The sequence below is a fragment of the Triturus cristatus genome, chromosome 9 (assembly GCF_964204655.1).
Source record: "Triturus cristatus chromosome 9, aTriCri1.1, whole genome shotgun sequence".
NCBI classification, from domain to species: domain Eukaryota; kingdom Metazoa; phylum Chordata; class Amphibia; order Caudata; family Salamandridae; genus Triturus; species Triturus cristatus.
In genome coordinates, this window is record NC_140592.1 from 487,752,937 (window position 1) to 487,775,121 (window position 22,185).

A 22,185-nucleotide genomic window follows, 5' to 3' on the forward strand; every position below is an offset into this window, starting at 1 on the left:
CACCAAATCTTTGTGAAACTGTATCATAAAACATCCCAGGATTGGATGAGATGGTATGACAAGGGGTAATGGAGTAAGCACTCTTGGAACACAGATGGCACAAGCTTCTAGCCCAGTTCTCGCTGACTGTAACCAGGAGCTGCTGATGTGCTGGACTTTTCACCATATTATAGAGAAGAAAAATTGAAAAGCATTCCTTTCTACTTCTGAATAAGCCTTTCAAGAACTGCATCCAAACAAGTGATCCAGGGACACTACTTTCATCTTCAACAATAGGAAATTGAAAACCTGAATGAACAGAAAAACTGCACTCTGAAGTACGAAGCAGGACCTGCACTCCGTATATGATTTGTCCTACGTCGTAAGTGAGAGACAGAGAGCGAAGAAGGGAAGACAACAGGCAGAAAAAACCTTGTGCGCCACTAAATTAATTCAGTACTTGTGGAAATGTTACCAGTGACTTATCCATGTTTGGTAACATATCATATTGTCAGCAGTGAAGCTAGTGGAATTGAGTCCCTGGAAGCTAGCAGGCACGTTGGCCTGGTCAATGCATGCATGTTGTGTGGCTTTACATTTTTATTTGGAAATTCTTAGCTTTGTGCATGAGTGCTCTCTTCCCAACCTCTACCGTGAACGATGCTGGAGGGAAGTTGGGAACAGATCTATAACACAGATTTACAGTTCAAAAACAGTGCTCGCGTGGAGTTGATTTTATGGCGTCAGAAAAGGTGTATGTATGTATGTATATATATATATATTATCTACTGGCGGTCGCCAGTAGATAGTTATAGTTACAACCTAGTTTCCATAGGAAATCCGCAACATTCTATTTGGAATAACTTTGGCGCCGGTTGACGAATCCTCGCAAAATTTTCAAAATAGGTGGGGCGCTCCGCTCCGCTCCTACCCTGAAAGACTTGGGGTGATTCATCAAGCGGGGGCTGAGAAAAAGGGGGGTCCCAAAACGCGTTTTCCCCGTGCATTTTTCCATAGGACCTTTAGTCGAAGGTACAGCCCGAACGGCTGAACAGAATTAAGTGAAATTTGGCAGAGAGGTAGCCATAAGGTCAAGGAAGTGCCTTTTGAAGGTCTCATGTAAATCTGTTCAGTATTTCCTGAGAAAATAGCATTTAAAAGCATATAAATATCTATATGCGCGCACCGTGCACGCACAGTGCGCGCACCCTGCCGTGCGCGACCGCAATTCTGATTGGTTGTTAGATGTCGTAAACATTCGAATCGGTCGAAACCAGGAAGTGTCGGCCGCCATTTTGTCTCTCGCAGTCTGAGGGAGTGAAAAACAAAGGTGGAGAACGTGAAAAGGGGGCAGGGTGGACAGTTCCTGACCCCCTAGTCTTTGTCAGGGGGTCCCAGAAGGACCCCCAAGGGCAAAAAAAAGATTTTATTTCTTTTTCGAAAAATCGCGGAGTGCGCACACTGTGCGCGCACGCTGAAAAAACACACGTAAATTAAAAAAAAAAAATTTTAACGGAAAATTAAGCGAGGTTCGCGCACGCTGAAAATCCCATAAAAAAATAAAAAATACATGCATAAATTAGCATTTAAAAAACCTTTGAAATTCACTGAAAGAACCATAGGTTTCACACACGTTATAGTTACGAATTAGCATTTAAAAAACCTTGCAAATTCACTTAAAAAACCATAGGTTTCACATATGTTATAGTTAGCTGGACATTTCACTCGTAAAAAACCAATGAAATTCCAACGTTATAGTTAGTGCAGGCAACTATAACTCACGCGACCGCAATCCTCTGCTGATGCCGTCAGATATTACATCACTGATGACATATGTGTCTTTCTGAAAAATAAATATTTGTAATATATGTATAGCTAAAGATTAATGTAAGAAGACATGGGTAAATAAGTGTCTAAATACAGTGATGTAATATCTGACGTCATCAGCAGAGGATTGCAGTCGCGTGAGTTATAGTTGCCTGCACTAACTATAATGTTGGAATTTCATTGTTTTTTTACGAGTGAAATGTCCAGCTAACTATAACATGTGTGAAACCTATGGTTTTTTTAAGTGAATTTGCGAGGTTTTTTAAATGCTAATTCGTAACTATAACGTGTGTGAAACCTATGGTTTTTTCAGTGAATATATATATATATATATATATATATATATATATATATATATATATATATATATATATATATATGTTTCCATATGTTGCCCTGCAGCAAGGACGCACTCCGCAGAAAGTGATTTTCTAAATCATTTATTCTCCTGAAACCGGCATTCCCTCCCGGTTATTTCTCTTGCCAACGCGTTTCGGAGTTCCTTACTCCTTTTTCATAGGCAAACACTGAATCAACAGCATAATTCAATCCCAGCATGCACACTTTCAAATTTGAATGCCTCCGGTGTGCCAATTCTTTCAGGCATGCTGGGACTTGTGGTCTTTTTTCACGCCGATTTTTACCTTCCAGTAGGTTGTGTTTAAGTTTCAGTGCACAGTTCAATTAATATTTAAAAGCCCTCCAGTGGGCCCCAGGTGGGGAATATCGAGTTTCCAATGTTTGTTATTCTTCGCCGCTTTCCGAGTTTAGACAATTCCAAACCCTCTGGACCCATCATTCTTCGGGCGGTGCGATCCTCCACGGCTGGACGTGCCGTGCGTTTATGTTTCCATATGTTGCCCTGCAGCAAGGACGCACTCCGCAGAAAGTGATTTTCTAAATCATTTATTCTCCTGAAACCGGCATTCCCTCCCGGTTATTTCTCTTGCCAACGCGTTTCGGAGTTCCTTACTCCTTTTTCATAGGCAAACACTGAATCAACAGCATAATTAAATCCCAGCATGCACACTTTCAAATTTGAATGCCTCCGGTGTGCCAATTCTTTCAGGCATGCTGGGACTTGTGGTCTTTTTTCACGCCGATTTTTACCTTCCAGTAGGTTGTGTTTAACTTTCAGTGCACAGTTCAATTAATATTTAAAAGCCCTCCAGTGGACGGGAGGAGCCTAGCGCGCAACCAAGATGGACGCGTAGGCACAGGGCTCCCGGGACCCTCGCGGCCTCCCACGTCTATCCTGGCTATAATCCTGTTATTCTGAAGGAATATTACTGGTGAACCGAAGCGGAGGTGATTCCCGTTTGCGGGACTTAAATCGGACTTTGGGAACTCGACTTATCCTCTGCTCCAGAAAGAGGCCTACTCCGTGGCGCCACCCCGGACTTGGGTTGGCACTGTGCCCGAGCTCCAATTGAACAACAACGGCACTAGGGTCTTGGGCTGGCATCCCTCCCCTGGTTTCACTTTCGTTTTCGACTTTCCTCTACGAGTCTGGTGGCAGGCGCTCACAGTCGCCCGGAGTTTGGACCGAAATGTAGCGGTCGAGTGGCATTGACACGGGGGCTGCCCACCAGTCAGGTGGACTCCCCAGGGTGAGTGCTGCGTCTACCAAGTGTACTGGATCTGCCCTCCCTGCTGAGTGATGACGACCCGGCTGGACGGCGACAAGCACAAGCCTAGAGCTCCCCGGAGGGGTAGCTACGTGCAAGCGAACAACATGGACCGCTATGCCCAGCAGAAGGGATCTCCCGGATCGAGTGGACCTTCAGACACAGCCAAGGAGGGCCCGTCACTCTCGACGGAATTGACACTACAAGACGTCATGGGTGCCATCGACGCCATGAAAGCCTCGGTCGGCCAGCAATTCGACTCGCTGGCCCACAAGCTGGACACCGTGTTGATCGATATCAACTTACTTAAGGCTGATCTGTCGAAAACTAGTGAGAAGGTCAAGTCACTCGATCTTACGTCATCTGGCTTCAAGACGGATATCTCGGATCTGCAGACGGAGATCCGTAGTTTGCGGGCCCTCAGCGACCTCTCTGCCAAGAGACTGGAGGATTTTGAAAGCAGGGCCCGGCGGAATAACGTACGCATTATCGGTGTGCCGGAGCGGTCTGAGGATGGGCCGGTCGATCTCTTTGTGGAAGATCTGATCCTGACCAAATTAGCGCCGAAAGGCCTCAGCAAATTCTTCACGGTGGAGCGGGCACACAGAGTCCCCGGGGGCCGGCCGAGGCCTGGGGCCCCACCGCGACCTATCATTGCCAGGATATTCAACTTCAGGGACCGTGACGCAATCCTGCAGGCCTCCCGTGTGCATGGCCCGACGAAATATGACAATGCGGATATCAGTTTCTATCCTGACTTTACTCAATCGGTGCAAAAACAGCGAATAGGCTTCATGACTGTCAAGCGGCGGCTGAGGGACATGGGCTTGAAGTACTCTATGCTTTTCCCGGCCAAGTTACGCATTGAATTGGAAGAACGGACTCATTTTTTCGACCGGCCCGAGGCGGTTGAGGACTGGCTTGACACCTTGCACCGTCGGCACGGCGGGGAGGAACGAGCTGCGGACGTGGATGGTGGATCAGCAGACCAAGGGTGAACGAATGACTTGTGGTTCCTTGACAATTTTGGGCTCACCCCCGCCTTGGGTTTGATGTACTGGTTTTTCTTTTCTAGGACTTCATTACCCTTCCTTCATCATTGGGAGGCTGCGGTACCCCGCAGCCTCCCAACTTGGCCGGGAAAAGCATAGAGTACTTCAAGCCCATGTCCCTCAGCCGCCGCTTGACAGTCATGAAGCCTATTCGCTGTTTTTGCACCGATTGAGTAAAGTCAGGATAGAAACTGATATCCGCATTGTCATATTTCGTCGGGCCATGCACACGGGAGGCCTGCAGGATTGCGTCACGGTCCCTGAAGTTGAATATCCTGGCAATGATAGGTCGCGGTGGGGCCCCAGGCCTCGGCCGGCCCCCGGGGACTCTGTGTGCCCGCTCCACCGTGAAGAATTTGCTGAGGCCTTTCGGCGCTAATTTGGTCAGGATCAGATCTTCCACAAAGAGATCGACCGGCCCATCCTCAGACCGCTCCGGCACACCGATAATGCGTACGTTATTCCGCCGGGCCCTGCTTTCAAAATCCTCCAGTCTCTGGTGAGACTCTTCCTCCTCGGGACGGGTTTTCTTCTTTCTTTCTGTAGAGTAGGTTCATGGGGGGGCGACAGGCACACTGCGAGTTGGGGTGGCTTAATGGTCTTGTGCAGGGGTGCAGGGTGGGGGGGTTTGTAGCGGGAGTTGGGGGGGTGGTGGTAGGGGTGTTGTTTTTATGTGGTGTTCGTTTTGTACCGGGCAATCAGTGTGCTGATTTTAGCTCTCATCGTGGGTGGGGTGTCCGTTGCTGTGGGGATGGGGGGTAGGGGATTGCGCATTTTAACATGGAATGTAAATGGTTTGGGGGACCGATTGAAGCGAGGGGTGGTGCTACAATATTTGAAACGTCACTCTCCTGATGTGGTTCTGTTGCAGGAGACGCATTTTGTGGGACACTCATGCCATGCTATGAATAGAAAGGGCTACCGTTTGGTGGCCCACTCTGGTTTTACAACCGGCTCCAGAGGGGTGGGCATTCTGGTTCGATCCTCTCTCCCGCTGGAAATTGATGAGGTAATACATGATGACCTGGGGCGCTACGTGGTGTTGGTGGGCCGGTGGGAAGGACAGCCTTGGTGTTTGGTTTCAGTTTATGTTCCCCCGGGGTTGCAAACCACTACCTTTGCGGACTTGGGAGGGTTGCTGCTTGGGCTCCCGGAGGGCCTCTTGCTGGTGGGTGGTGACTTCAATTCTGTGGTGTCGGGTAGAGAGGATCGGCACCCTCCCAGAGACCTCCCCGGGGCGCACTCTTGGCTGGGTGGCTTTATCGACACTATGGGGCTTGTGGACTGTTGGAGATCAATGCATCCGGGGCTCGCCCAATTTACATTTCACTCTGGCGTCCACGGCTCCTTATCTAGATTGGACTATGTGCTGATGCCGGCCGCCCAAGCCCAAATGATCGGGGAGGTCAGACATCGGGCCCGGGGCATCTCTGACCATTCCCCGGTCCTGCTCCACTTAGATGTGGCCATGGGGGCAGAGGGGAGGGTGGCCCCGATTAATCCCTGGTATTTGCATGACCCCACGACTCGTGCCCTTTTGGTTAAGTCTCTGGACCGCTATTTCGAGGAAAATCAGGGTTCGGTCTCCTCGGCCGTAACGTTGTGGGAGGCTTTCAAGGTGGTCATCCGTGGGCAGGCCCTATCTTTGATCTCCCATGCTAAGAGGCGTAAAACTGAGGAGGTGGTGCGCCTGGAATCGGACATAACTGACTTGGAAGAAGATCTCGGGCGGGGGGTCACACGGGACAAACTCCATGCCCTTGGCCTGAAGCAAGCGGATTAGAAGGCGTTGGTTACGGATGCCGCTAAGCTCGCTAGTAGGGAGCAACAGGGGCGCTTGTATGATGTTGGTGATAAGGCTGGAAGGTTGATTGCATGGTTGGAGAGGAAAGAACGAGCGAGTCGTGTGGTCCCAGTGATTGTGCGTGCTGATGGTGTGAGTGTTACGGATCCGAGGGAGATTGTGGGCTGCTTTGCGGACCATTTGCGGGACGTCTACTCTCCGGTCTCGGAGAGGCCAGAAGAAGACTCTTGCCAATTGTTGCGAGATATTGCTTTGCCGTGCCTTTCGGTCAATGATAAAAAACTGCTGGACGCGGCGCTCACAAACGATGAGATAGCGTCGGCGATTCGCTCGGTCCGTTCAGGAAAGGCTCTTGGCCCGAATGGCCTTCCGATCGAGCTTTACAAGCTACGTCCGGATAAGTTGGCGCCCCATCTCCGCGAGATGTTTTTTGCATCCCGAGAGGCCGGCGCCCTGCCGCGTGATCAGCGTCTAGCGACCATTGTGGTGCTCCATAAAGAGGGCAAACCGCGTGATTGCTGTGCATCTTATAGGCCCATCTCACTTCTAAACGCTGAACCTAAGATTCTCGCTAAAGTGCTCGCTAATCGTCTGATTAAAGTCATCGGTGACCTGGTACATCCGGACCAGTCTGGTTTTATTCCGCATCGCAACACCGCGCTGAACCTGCGGCGCCTCCATGGAGTCCTCGCGAGAGTTGACTCTATTCGGGAGCCTGGCATTTTGGCGTCACTGGACGCCACAATGGCGTTTGACACGCTGGAATGGCCGTATCTCTGGGCGGCACTGGCTAGGTTTGGTTTTGGACCTGGGTTCATTGGATGGGTGAAGTTGTTATACGTGGAACCACTGGCGCAGGTGGTGGTGAATGGCAGAGTCTCTGCCCCCTTTTTGCTTGGCAGGGGCACGCGGCAGGGTTGCCCCCTGTCCCCGCTTCTCTTTGCTCTTGCGTTGGAGCCCCTGGCGGCGTGGCTACGGTGGGAGCCCTCCATCACGGGTATTCGGTGGACACCGACGTTTGAGGATCGCGTATCACTCTACGCAGATGATATTTTGCTCTATCTCACATCCCCGCGGAAATCGTTGATAGTGCTATTTGATGTACTGAACTCCTTCGGTCGCAATTCGGGGCTTGTCATTAATTGGGTGAAATCCTGTGTTTATGTGCTGGTTGGCGACCCCCCTCTTCTCCCGCGTGGCTGTCCGATTCAGATTTCACACTCTGGATTTAAATATCTGGGTATCCACGTGTCCCCCGATCCGGCGGTCCGTTATGCTCTGAATCTGTTGCCCCCGCTCCAGCGACTGCGGGCCGATGTAGCTCGCTGGCGTAGGCTCCCGCTATCGCCGCTTGGCCGGGCAGCCTTATTCAAAATGATGTCTCTTCCACGCTTTTTGTATGCATTGCAGAATACGCTGGACGTGGTGCCCGCCCGATACTTTAGTGAGGTAGAGAGCTTACAGAGGCAGCTAGTTTGGGATGGGAGGCCGCGCATTGCTCTCGCTAAACTGACCCTACCGTGGTATGATGGTGGCATAGCCCTCCCTGATATTAGACGATATCATTGGGCATCCCAGTTGGTGGCGGTGAATCATGGGACGTACGGCCCGGCGGTGAACCCTGCGTACGAGATGGATAAGCTACTGTTGCCGGGCAGAGACTTCAATAGGGCGCTTTACTCTACGAAGGGAAGTGCTAAATTGACCGGTCCTACGAAAATCGCGGTGCGCGCCTGGCATTGCGCCACCGCTGCTACGGGATGGACGGGCCGTCTGTCTCGTGCGACTCCACTGTATGCGTCGGATGCCTTGGGTGGTCTATGGCGTTCGAAAGGCTTTGAGAGGTGGGATTTGATCGGAATTAGTCGTGTGGGGGATCTTTGGACGAAGGGCACTTTTAAATTGTTTGAAGCTCTTCAGACGGAATATAAGCTGAGCGATAGGGAATTCTTTCGTTATGCGCAGATGCGCCATGCGCTACTTTCCGCTTTCCCGGATCCTGCAGCTGTCCCCGAAGCCTCCCCGTTGGAAGATCGTTTGCTTGATGGTTACTTGCCAGATAGTACTATCTCCCTGATCTATAAAAAACTGATTAACACTCGAGCGGACCTCCTCACGCATTTGCGAGAGGTCTGGGTCGCTGATGGCCTAGAGTTGGATGATGAGGATTGGGTCGCGGCCATAGCTTCACCGAGGGAGGTGGCTATACCGGCTCGCCTTCGATTTGTGCAGCTGAAGATACTACATAGGGTCTATGTCACCGGTCCCCGCTTGCTTCACATGGGTTACACAGATGATGGTCTATGTCGGCGTGGTTGTGGCTTGCTTGGTACTTTTCTTCATATTCTGTGGGAGTGCCCGAAGGTGATGTGTTTCTGGACTGGTGTACATGCAGTGATGGAGGAGATTACGGGTGTGGCGGTGCTCCCTGAGGCTCGGCGATGTGTGTTGAATGTATGGGAACCGACTGACTGCGATGTGGCACAAGAACGTTGGGTGACTTTGGGCAACATGATCGCTAAAAGGGACATTGCGCAGCTCTGGGGGTCCGGCCGGCCCCCCACAGTTGCGAAATGGAAAGAAAACATGGATTGGTGCATGTTCCGTGAGAAGACGGTGTACGTGGCCAGGGGCAAGCCTAGGGCGTAGAGTAAGGTGTGGGTACCCTGGAATTCCTATCGGGGGAATATCTGCGCCCCCCCCTTGGTGGTCGCACCGGACGTAACGATGTCCCCTTGACTTTGAGGTTCCTGGTCGCTTTGCGGGATTGATGCCCGCCCCTCTCCTGGCTCCCCCTACCCCCTTTATCACACGAACATCTGTGTAATTGGCTGAACTGCCGCTGTTGTCCCCCGCCCATGAGAGAGCAAGTCCCTATTCATGGAGTTCTTTCGCCTGGTATACGTTTCTTTTTGTTGTTTTCTTTAATAAAATAGTTAATAAGAAACCTTTCTGCAGTACTATGTCCAGTTGTGGGCGGCTGTAGCCGTTATGTGTGCAGCTTGCTCCGACTCTTGTGACTACTGTATTATTGTCTTACATTAGCGGCCGGCCCATGCGGTTGTAGGCCCATGACTGTGAATATTCGATGTGTAAATAAAGGTTTTAAAAAAAAAAAAAAAATCTACTGGAAGGTAAAAATCGGCGTGAAAAAAGACCACAAGTCCCAGCATGCCTGAAAGAATTGGCACACCGGAGGCATTCAAATTTGAAAGTGTGCATGCTGGGATTGAATTATGCTGTTGATTCAGTGTTTGCCTATGAAAAAGGAGTAAGGAACTCCGAAACGCGTTGGCAAGAGAAATAACCGGGAGGGAATGCCGGTTTCAGGAGAATAAATGATTTAGAAAATCACTTTCTGCGGGGTGCGTCCTTGCTGCAGGGCAACATATGGAAACATAAACGCACGGCAGGTCCAGCCGTGGAGGATCGCACCGCCCGAAGAATGATGGGTCCAGAGGGTTTGGAATTGTCTAAACTCGGAAAGCGGCGCAGAATAACAAACATTGGAAACTCGATATTCCCTACTTGGGGCCCACTGGAGGGCTTTTAAATATTAATTGAACTGTGCACTGAAAGTTAAACACAACCTACTGGAAGGTAAAAATCGGCGTGAAAAAAGACCACAAGTCCCAGCATGCCTGAAAGAATTGGCACACCGGAGGCATTCAAATTTGAAAGTGTGCATGCTGGGATTGAATTATGCTGTTGATTCAGTGTTTGCCTATGAAAAAGGAGTAAGGAACTCCGAAACGCGTTGGCAAGAGAAATCACCGGGAGGGAATGCCGGTTTCAGGAGAATAAATGATTTAGAAAATCACTTTCTGCGGAGTGCGTCCTTGCTGCAGGGCAACATATGGAAACATAAACGCACGGCAGGTCCAGCTGTGGAGGATCGCACCGCCCGAAGAATGATGGGTCCAGAGGGTTTGGAATTGTCTAAACTCGGAAAGCGGCGCAGAATAACAAACATTGGAAACTCGATATTCCCTACCTGGGGCCCACTGGAGGGCTTTTAAATATTAATTGAACTGTGCACTGAAAGTTAAACACAACCTACTGGAAGGTAAAAATCGGCGAGAAAAAAGACCACAAGTCCCAGCATGCCTGAAAGAATTGGCACACCGGAGGCATTCAAATTTGAAAGTGTGCATGCTGGGATTGAATTATGCTGTTGATTCAGTGTTTGCCTATGAAAAAGGAGTAAGGAACTCCGAAACGCGTTGGCAGGAGAAATAACCGGGAGGGAATGCCGGTTTCAGGAGAATAAATGATTTAGAAAATCCCTTTCTGCGGAGTGCGTCCTTGCTGCAGGGCAACATATGGAAACATAAACGCACTGCAGGTCCAGCCGTGGAGGCTCGCACCGCCCGAAGAATGATGGGTCCAGAGGGTTTGGAATTGTCTAAACTCGGAAAGCGGCGCAGAATAACAAACATTGGAAACTCGATATTCCCTACCTGGGGCACACTGGAGGGCTTTTAAATATTAATTGAACTGTGCACTGAAAGTTAAACACAACCTACTGGAAGGTAAAAATCGGCGTGAAAAAAGACCACAAGTCCCAGCATGCCTGAAAGAATTGGCACACCGGAGGCATTCAAATTTGAAAGTGTGCATGCTGGGATTGAATTATGCTGTTGATTCAGTGTTTGCCTCTGAAAAAGGAGTAAGGAACTCCGAAACGCGTTGGCAAGAGAAATAACCCGGAGGGAATGCCGGTTTCAGGAGAATAAATGATTTAGAAAATCCCTTTCTGCGGAGTGCGTCCTTGCTGCAGGGCAACATATGGAAACATAAACGCACTGCAGGTCCAGCCGTGGAGGCTCGCACCGCCCGAAGAATGATGGGTCCAGAGGGTTTGGAATTGTCTAAACTCGGAAAGCGGCGCAGAATAACAAACATTGGAAACTCGATATTCCCTACCTGGGGCACACTGGAGGGCTTTTAAATATTAATTGAACTGTGCACTGAAAGTTAAACACAACCTACTGGAAGGTAAAAATCGGCGTGAAAAAAGACCACAAGTCCCAGCATGCCTGAAAGAATTGGCACACCGGAGGCATTCAAATTTGAAAGTGTGCATGCTGGGATTGAATTATGCTGTTGATTCAGTGTTTGCCTATGAAAAAGGAGTAAGGAACTCCGAAACGCGTTGGCAAGAGAAATCACCGGGAGGGAATGCCGGTTTCAGGAGAATAAATGATTTATAAAATCACTTTCTGCGGAGTGCGTCCTTGCTGCAGGGCAACATATGGAAACATAAACGCACGGCAGGTCCAGCTGTGGAGGATCGCACCGCCCGAAGAATGATGGGTCCAGAGGGTTTGGAATTGTCTAAACTCGGAAAGCGGCGCAGAATAACAAACATTGGAAACTCGATATTTCCTACCTGGGGCCCACTGGAGGTCTTTTAAATATTAATTGAACTGTGCACTGAAAGTTAAACACAACCTACTGGAAGGTAAAAATCGGCGTGAAAAAAGACCACAAGTCCCAGCATGCCTGAAAGAATTGGCACACCGGAGGCATTCAAATTTGAAAGTGTGCATGCTGGGATTGAATTATGCTGTTGATTCAGTGTTTGCCTATGAAAAAGGAGTAAGGAACTCCGAAACGCGTTGGCAGGAGAAATAACCGGGAGGGAATGCCGGTTTCAGGAGAATAAATGGTTTAGAAAATCACTTTCTGCGGAGTGCGCCCTTGCTGCAGGGCAACATATGGAAACATATATATATATATATATATATATATATTATCTACTGGCGGTCGCCAGTAGATAGTTATAGTTAGGACCGTGTTTCCATAGGAAATCTCAAAATTCTATTTTGAACAATTTTGGCGCCGGTTGACGAATCCTCGCGAAATTTTTTAAACTAATGGGGCGCTCCGTTCAGCTCCTACCCTGAAAGTCTCGGGGTGATTCGTCAAGCGGGGGCCGAGAAAAAAGGGGGGTCCCAAAACGCGTTTTCCCCATGCATAGATGATTGTAATAGTCACCTAGTTGATTTATCAGTCACATATTAACACAAGGATTTCTCATGAAATACATAATGTCGACCATTTAAGTTCATATTAATTGAAATTTATTCATAATTCATGACTGTTTAGAATGCTGTGTAATTATTTGGCTATTTTAGCCATAATGGAATCGAGAATTTTGCTATCGATGTAATTATTCAATGAAGCTGATTATGTCGTTGTATCATTTTTCTAGTGAAGGGTAACTCTGATGCAGCCTAAACCTTGCAATGGTGCTGGGATTTGCGGTTATAATAGATATACCTACTGCGTGGGGTTCACAGGCTATTTTAGCCTTGATTTATGATATACAAAATTTATTGTAATCCTGCGCGACTGTTATCTATGAAGACTACAAATGTTACCGCTCTATATATCCCTGTAGCACCGCATGCGTAGTATGGCTGTAAACACCAGTGAGATTGAATACTCACACATAGTGACATATCATGCAATCGCAATCACAACCAATGCTGCACTCATAACAGACACGGCATATTCCCAGAACGCAATTTACATTTTGTCGATTTATATATTTTTTTATCTGTTTATTTCAAACTTTATTGTTCCCTCTTGAAATTTGCCAACAAGGTCCGAGTGTTCGAGTAATGACATGTACCTGAATCCACTATTTCCTTTAATACAATTGCAAGTAATATTGTGCATTTAGATGCTTTCCACATGTAATATATATATATTTTTCTATATTCATAGCAATTTATTGTAAGTGATTCGGGTCATATCCATGAAATTTATTTTCAAATGTTCGAAGTATTTTGTTTATGTCCATGAACCTCGGAAAGGTATTTCTATGTTTCGTAGGCTTGCAGGAAGTAACTTGACAAAGGCATAACGCCGAAACGCGTCGTCCTTTAACTGCTAGCGCACAATAAAGTCTTTGTGCCGTTTCCTGGTGTGCCGTCTCCTTAGTGTGGAAGCTTCTACCCGGAATAAGGATTGTGGAATATAGATGGTGGCTGCTGCTGCCACCGACGGCACCAACGTCGCAGGCTGGGGACTGCTTTGGCAGCGAATCACGAAGATATATATATATATATATTATCTACTGGCGGTCGCCAGTAGATAGTTATAGTTAGGACCGTGTTTCCATAGGAAATCTCAAAATTCTATTTTGAACAATTTTGGCGCCGGTTGACGAATCCTCGCGAAATTTTTTAAACTAATGGGGCGCTCCGTTCAGCTCCTACCCTGAAAGTCTCGGGGTGATTCGTCAAGCGGGGGCCGAGAAAAAAGGGGGGTCCCAAAACGCGTTTTCCCCATGCATTTTTCCATAGGACCTTTAGACACAGCTACAGCCCGAACGGCTGAACAGAATGACTTGAAATTTGGCAGAGAGGTAGCCATAAGGTCAAGGAAGTGCCTTTTGCAGGTCTGGTGTAAATCTGTTCAGTATTTCCTGAGAAAATAGCATTTAAAAGCATATCAATATCTATACGCGCGCAGGGTGCGCGCACCGTGCGAGCACCGTGCGAGCACCCTATCGTGCGCGAGCGTAATTCTGATTGGTGGTTACATGTTAGTCAACGTTCGAATCGGTCGAAATCAGGAAGTGTCGGCCGCCATTTTGTTTGTTTTCAGTGCGAGAGTGAAAAAGGAAGGTGGCGAACGTGAAAAGGGGGCAGGGTAGAGAGTTCCTGACCCCCTAGCCTTTGTCAGGGGGTCCTTGAAGGACCCCGAAGGCAGATTTTTATTTTTTTTAAATCGCGGGGGTGCGGTGAAAAACCAAAAAAATTTTAATACGTAGTTTATTGTAAAATAAATATATAAAAAAAAATAATACATAAATAAATTAGCATTTAAAAAACCGTACAAGTTCACTGAAAAAACCATAGGTTTCACACACGTTATAGTTAGGAATTAGCATTTAAAAAACCTTGCAAATTCACTTAAAAAACCATAGGTTTCACACATGTTATAGTTAGGTGGATATTTCACTCGTAAAAAAACAATGAAATTCCCCCGTTATAGTTAGTTCAGATAACTATAACTCGCACGACCGCCACTCTATCACAAGGATGATGTCATCAGTGATGTCATGAGTGATGCCACTGACCATGTCATGAGTGATGTAATATGTGACGTCATGAGCAGTGGATTGCGGGCGCGCGAGTTATAGTTATCTGAACCAACTATAACGGGGGAATTTCATTGGTTTTTTACGAGTGAAATATCCACCTAACTATAACATATGGGAAACCTATGGTTTTTTAAGTGAATATATATATATATATATATATGTGTGTGTATATATATATATATATATATATATATATATATTTATTTTCTGTAGTGACAACATGCTGATTTTATTGGCCAGTATTGAAATTTCTAGGTTTGTCTAAACTGAAAATGGCATAGTTGCCTCAAACTGGAACCTGCCAGTATACTCAGAACCTAGGTAGATCACAGTAAGATGTACATGTTTTGTTCACAGTGGATCTCCCTAACTCACAGTTGGATACCAAAGTAGGGCAAACATACCATGCTCGTGGTTTCCACCGCTTACCTGCTGAATCGCTCCTTGAGAAAGTCCAGCTCGCCCCGGAGCTCTATCTGCCCAGGAGGAAAATGGCCATGGCTGGGTGAGGAGCCAGAGTCCGCTGCTTCCAATGCGTCTAGTGCACATGAAACCTGGTCATGAGTTGTCTCCAGCAAGTTCATCTGCTGATCTCTGGCTTGCTCCGGATCTTTTGCTGACCTAGGATATGTATGTTTCACAAAAGGAGAACAATCATTTCATGGCCTTCCATTTTCAAAATTAAAATGTTCTGCTGCTATAAAGAAGGTTACTGTGGATCACACGCTGAAGGCATGCAAGAGTCACCAGATTTAATCTAACCACGAAGGTGTTATTTTGCCAATAGCTTCGCCTCTCTAAGAATGACACCCATCTGTCTTCTACAGGCCATTGTAGAATGAGTATATACAAAAACAAAGGAGGGAGTGAAGAGGTTGAGAAAAACTAGAAGTGGGCTCGTCCTCCTCAATAGATCATAAAGAAAACGAAAGGAATCCACCTTGAATGGAGTAAAATGAAGATATCCTCCCAGAGTGTTTTAACACTGCATGTGAGTTGTGTGTCACTCCTGACGTCTAGGGAAGCACACAGCTTTGTTAAAATTACCCTCACCCACCAAAAGGACCCTTGGTGGCATGCTTCATCATCGGGTTCAAAATATACGAAATATACATGCAGGCAAACATACACAAAAGTGCCGATCCGACTGAGAAATAAAGGCAAGCAAATAGATGGACGAGTGCTGAATTAGGACTGAGGAGATTCCTGCTCAATGTTCACTTACATTTAAACCATCTGCAAGATAAGTAATATTTGAGGTGGAAAATGTAGTGAAGAGTCGACACACACTAAATCCGTAGTCTCTCCTTGGATAAATCACTGCTACTGGGCGATGTAAGACTTTCGTTTCCATGCCCAGCCAATCCTTGCCATCATTGCAAGGCACACCTATATATAACAATGCCGTGCCATCTGCCACTTTATCATTGGGGTCTTTGTATATAGTCATATAAATACAGCAGTATATTTCAGTACGTCTCTCTCTCTAGGACAAACATATGTCATAGTTTAAGTTGCCAGACACATGTATCCAGCCCTAGCTTTTTGGTTGGCAAATTATTGCATTCTAGAGTGTTTTTCCATTAGGTCAAATGGAGCCAACAAAGCATACAGCGCCCAGACTGTGTAAACAGGAAGGACAGGTCGTTCTCTCGAATTCCTGAAGTCAAACAGAAGATGACTAAAGTTAATGCATTTAAATTGGACCTCAAACAGGGGTTTTCTAATTTTTTTAATGTGAGCTAAGGACAAGTCAGTGTTTCGCTCTGCCCATTAAACTATTTCACGGCAATGCTTCTAGTATTTTTAAAATTAATGTAGTCTACGAATCTAAATATAAAGTTACAGTGTAATCCCTGGATTCTATTTGGGGTCTGTGGTCCATAAGTAAAACAGTCTCAGTCAGCGAAGCCTCCACATGAGTTATCACTTACAAATATGAATTTACTGGGTATGAGGGACACTTCCAGTGAAGTCTACAGCACCTCCAACTACATCACAGACATCGCCTAAACTAACATAAGGCACTTGTAGCTAGAACACCGACCGCCGAACTACCTCTGAGTTTGTTCTGTTATGTGAATTTGCAGAGCGCGGCTAATCATCCTAGAGGGTATCCAGGCGCTGAGTGGTGCAGGCATGAGAAGGGAGGGGTAGATCATGCCTGTTTCGTATGGAACAGCCATGTCTTAAGGTTCCTTCAGAAATCGATCAGGTAGGGGGAGGTTCTGAGGTGTTTCAGGAGGTTGATCTATGCCTTGGATGCAAGGTATGAGAAGGAGCGTCCTCAGCTTCTGGTCTTCTTGATGAGAGGGAGGAGTGCTCTTGTGTGGAACGCTTGGTGTGCTCTTGCCTGGTGGGTTGGTAGAAGTTGAGGCAGTGGTTGAGGTAACCTGGACAATTATTGTGGAGAGCTTTGTAGGCATAAGTGAGTATCTTAAACTCATAGATTTCCTTGACTGGGAGCCAGTGGAACTTGTTGAGGTGTGGAGAGATGTGGTTTTTTCTCATTATGTTCAGGATGAATCTGGCGGTGGCGTTCTGAGTGGTTTGGAGTTGGCATAGGACATTGGCTGGGGTTCCGATGTAGAAGACATTTCCTTAATCAAGTCTACTTGTGATAAACCTTCTTCAACCCCTGAAGGAAATCATTGACCATCTGAAGCTGAAAGAAAGAAGGTTGGTTAGGTGATTTTCTATAGGCTGTAATGGCCGCCAAATGAACTTTTATGGAAGTGTACTTCAAACTAGATTTGGCCAAGCAAAGCAGACACGTCAAGATTACCTCTTCTTGCCCGCTAGTCAGACTCCAACCATTACGCATACACCACAAGAAAAATCTTTTCTATTTAAAAGAGTAAGAGCTCCTTGTGGATGGTCTCTTTGACTCCCTCAAAATGTCCATGCAGTCCTGAGGGAGATTCAAGTGTCCATACTGCAGGACCTCAGGAGCCATGCTGCCAAGCTCAGTGAGGGAAGGCTGGGGTGCAGAATCTTTCCGCCCATTTTGGTCAGAAGGTCCGGCCTGCATAGGAGTCTCCTGTGCGGACAGATCGAGAGCTGTAATAGGTCCAGATACACCCATTAGCGAGGCCAGTCCGGAGCAATCAGGATCATCTTCATCCTGGATCTCATGAGCTTGGTCAACACCTTCGGGATTAGAGGAAGGGGCGGAAAGGCGTATGCAAACGTTCCGGACCAGTCTATCAAAAGAGCATTCTCTCTCCTTCCTGGTCGGTAAAATCTGGATGCGAAGGTGTGGCATTTTCTGTTTAGATCGTCTGCAAAGCGGTCGATGGATGGACGACACCATTGATGAAAAATGTCTGCCACCACCTCGTCGTTAAGCACCCAGTCTTCTTGTTCTTCGAAGTGTCGACTGTGAGCGTCTGCTCGCACGTTCTGTTCTCCTGGCAGATGCCTTGCAGTGATCGAGAGGTTCCTGGCCAGCAGCCAGTGCCAGATTGCTTGCGATTCCAGAGACAGAGGGCGAGAGTGTGTTCCACCTTGTTTGTTCAAGTAATACATGGTGGTTGTATTGTCTGTTTGTATCAGTATCGACTCGGACTGAATGGAATGCCTTGAGGGCCAAGTGAACCGCCCGCAGTTCTAACATGTTTATATGATGGGTCTGCTCCTTGTTGGTATATCTGCCCTGAGTCTGCAGTTGACCCAGATGCGCTCCCCATCCCTGAAGAGACGCATCTGTGATCAGGGATTGTTTTGGAAGAGGTTGATGGAATGGGACTCCCACTAGAAGATTCTTTGGCTGAGTCCACCAGAGAATGGACTTCTTTGCTGCTTGCGAGAGGAGAATTCGGTCTTCACAATGACCCGAGGATTGGTCCCATTTGTCCTCCAGATCCTGCTGCAACGGTCTTATTCTCAATCTGGAGTTGGGTATGAGAAATGTGCAAGAGGCCATCGACCCCAGTAGAGACGCCACTTGCCTTACTGATGTTTGATGTGCTTGAAGGATGATATTGCATTTGTTTCTCATTGATAACAGTCTCTCCTCCGAAGGAAACACTTTTCCTAGGCCGGATTGTGGAAGTACGCATCTTGGAGATCCACCGAACACATCCAATCCCCTTTCCTCAGATGTGGAAATATTTGATGGAGCGCCAACATACGAAACTTCTCCTTTCAAATGATCTTGTTCAGAGATCGGAGATCTAGAATCGGTCTGAACTTGTTTGCTTGGTATTTTTTCGGTACAAGGAAATACCTGGAGAAGACTCCTTTTCCCCGCTGAGCAGGAGGGATCTCTTCTATGGCTAGCTTCTTCAGAAGGGTCGACACTTCCTGACGCAGCAAATCCAGGTGCTGAGGACGTGACCTTACCGGAGGAATGTCTCTTGGAGGCGCGCAGAAACGTAGCGCGTACCCATTGCGCAGTATATTCAGCATCCACTGACCTTTGGTGATGTTGCACCACACTTTTATGCAATTTGAAATACTTCCTCCCACTGGAGTGCGCAACGGTGCTAGAGGAAGCGGAAACTCATTGCTTGCCTGGAGTTTTAGCTGTGGAGGAGGACTGCTGTTGATGACCTTCTCAAGAAAGTCTACTGGGGCATACCCAAATAACCCTCCCACGCCTGGGTAAGGAACATCTAATAAGAAGAAAGAAGAAACGTGGCTAAGAGGGATCAATCTCTTGTTTATTTTTACTCAAGAAACAATTAATTTTCTCGGTAATAACTTATTTCTTATAAAAAACTATATTCATCATTATTTATCAGGGACGAATATCTTTTGGTGAACATCAGAACACTTCAACACATAATATATACAAATTTGCACAAACATGAAACAAAACAACAACCTCTATCTACAATTTCATTAAATCATATAAATACAAATGCACATACACTCTATGTACACAGATAATTATCAAGTATCAGTTCCCCTAATCGTGGTTCCAAATCAATGTATACTTGTTATTTACAGTAATACATTTGGAGGAAATCCTTTTTGGCATCAGAGGTATTACTCCTCTCCTATTGTTTTATATGTCTGCCAAACAAAAATAATTCTTAAATCAACACAATCAGTGGATTCCTCCTACGTCAATATGTCGACGCGTTCGCGTTTCAGCCTCCAAATATTTGGCCTCTTCAGGACGGGGATGACAAACTATCTACAAAATGGTATGATAAAATAAACATAAATTAATAACAACAACTTTATATCTCAAGCTATCCCAGATTAGCCCATGCAGTGCCCGGAAGGACCACGCGTGAAGGACTCAGCGAAAACACCGGAACACAACCTTAGTCCCAATCAACTGAAATGTGATGTTACAAATCAAACCCGGCTGGGTGCAACAGCAGGAATTTTAAGGAAGTGGGTGAGGGAAGGAAAAATTCTTAAAATGGTAGTGATTACTACCTAGAATACGAGCGACCCACCACCACTAAGGACACTACCAGATTATTTTGTACCTGGTTGAAGTCTGGGCGGGTATCGCAAGGGCAGTTACGCAAAGAACAAAGTCTTCTCAGTGTCTCAAAAAACTAATGCCTTGTTCAGGTACGGCCGGACCTCTCATGTAGCGTTACGCAACCTCAATATCTTTTCCACATCTAAAGCAGAGTATACAAAAAAACCACTCGAGTTAAAAGTTTACAAATGAGTAAGTGAGAGAGAGTATCGTCTAACCTCATGGTGCGTCTAGGGGAGGGAAAATCAAGATTACCTGGTCCATTGCCTCAGCATGTGAACGTCACCATACGTCTAGTTCAACACGTTAAGGGGTCGCTTAAAATTCTTCCACTCGATCCCCACTCACTCGTCCACTAGAGGAAACAACAAAGACAGATCTAATTTCACTGTCTACTCCAATGCTCAAAAACGATACACCAACACGTTCTAATCGTACTTTGATATATGAGTACGGCGCACTTCTCTGCCTCTTGAGGAACGACGGCCTTGGCATTGAGATTTGGATTGCTGTTTTTGCGACCATTGAGGGGTTTGAACCCTCTGATGGTAGTTTTTGCGGTTATAGGACCTATAGCGCCGCCTGAACTCCTTTTTCTTCTCTAGGCCCACGGCTTTCAGTGTATCCAACTCGGCCTTCATTCTAGCCATCTTCTCGTCGGTGTGGGATCCAAAAAGGGAGTTACCAGAGAATAGAAGATTTAAAATACGCTTCTGAGCTTCCGGTTTCAAAGCTGTTAGTCGTAACCAGGAAGACCTCCGTGCACATATTCCATGTGCATACGAGTGTGCAGCCAATGAAGCTCCATCCGCTGCTGTGCTGATCACTTGATTGGCTACCAGCGCCCCTTGTTGGAGAATTTCAGCAAAATCTTGTCGATCCTCCTTTGGCAGTTTCTCCTTAAAACGCTCCAAAGAATCCCATAAGGACCTGTCGTAACGGCCCAGCAGGGCAGCAGCGCTAGACACCTTCAGAGAAGTTGCTGCAGAGCCGCAGGCCTTTCTCCCCCAAGAATCCTTGAGCTCTATGTGAGAAGTTGGCCTGATGTATGATGTCACTAGTTATAGTGTACACCTTATATCAGTCCAAATACCCTTATGGTGATTGGTTGTAAAGTCAACCTTATAGACCAGCTATCCTAGTGGTAGCATGGACAAGAGCAGTCTTAGGCTAAACTCTGAATGGCATGTGAAGCCAGCTGTGATACCATATATAATCCCTTGAATACCAAATGAAAGGACACCACAACAGATATATATATAAAATAAAGTGTATTTATTCTAAGCAAACCCTCAGCACTCTTTATGAGTTTAGAGGTAGGTACAACACAGTCTTATGAATGCATACAGTAAGTCACACAGGTAAGTAATACAGTTAGGCCCTAGGGGCCACGCAAACCATATACTAAAGAAGTGGTATAAGAACCACTGTCACGGAAATAGAATAGGCCTAGGCCTAGGGAATCGCTGGGGCTACACTACACTAGCGTTAGTTAGGAAGTGGGAGGCCCACGGGATTCGTGTGCAGAGTGGAAACACTCACGCGTAATGCGTAAAAGTCAATAGCAATATTACAGTTTAGAAATAGATAGATTTAGGACACTTCCGGAGTAGCTAGGAAGTTGAGACTTGAAAACTAGACACTAGGATAGTCACTATCCTGATGAGCACCGGAGTACCCAAGTTACCTAGCCCACAGGCTGCGGGTGCATAGGGGTGAAGATGCGTCGTTTTCGTCGTCAACTCCTATGGATGCCTGAAGAAAGATGCTGACAGGCGGTCAGGAGAGAGTGTCCGGTGGATCCCAAGCCTGGGATCAAGAAGAGAAGAAACCTGCAAGCAGAGGGGACAGAGTCAAGGTCACTAGCCAGTGACCACGTGGAACCAGGAAGGAACCAGGCGATGTCGTGAAGAGTTGCAGGGGAAGGTGAAGCTTGTCGCTGCAGCCAGGAGGACCAGGAAGCGTCGAGGACGACCAGGACCAGGAGGCGAGCTGTCCCACGAAGGCTCTTGCTGTCGGCGGCGTCGAAGTTGGACTAGGACTCACCAAGCCTTGGCAAGCGGAGCCCACGAAGAACAAGGGACTTGCTTCTGGTGCAGACCAGGAAGGTCTGGGGTGCTTCTTCTTTGCAGAGAAGCGGGAGCCAGTCTGGAGGAGCCAAACCAGCGCAGAAGATTTCAGGGAGCGTCGTCACAAAGGCCACTAGCCAGCGGGCAAGCAACCGGACAGACGCGGCAAGCAGGAAAATGCTGAAGGGCCCCACGCAGGACTCGTGGAGTGTGGGGGGCCGGTCTTCGGTGCAGATGGTGCTTGGGGTTGGGGCTTCTCAA

The 22,185-nt window shown here is 47.1% G+C and overlaps 1 protein-coding gene across 1 annotated transcript in view; it reads right to left on the minus strand.

Annotated features, from left to right (window-relative positions):
• Window positions 1–22,185, minus strand: part of LOC146798184 (uncharacterized) — a 116,768-nt gene that overhangs the window by 38,555 nt on the left and 56,028 nt on the right. The window contains exon 3 of the mRNA XM_085625456.1: window positions 14,839–15,030. Coding sequence (XP_085481582.1) covers window positions 14,839–15,030 — 192 coding nt within the window. The remainder of the gene's footprint in view (window positions 1–14,838; window positions 15,031–22,185) is intronic.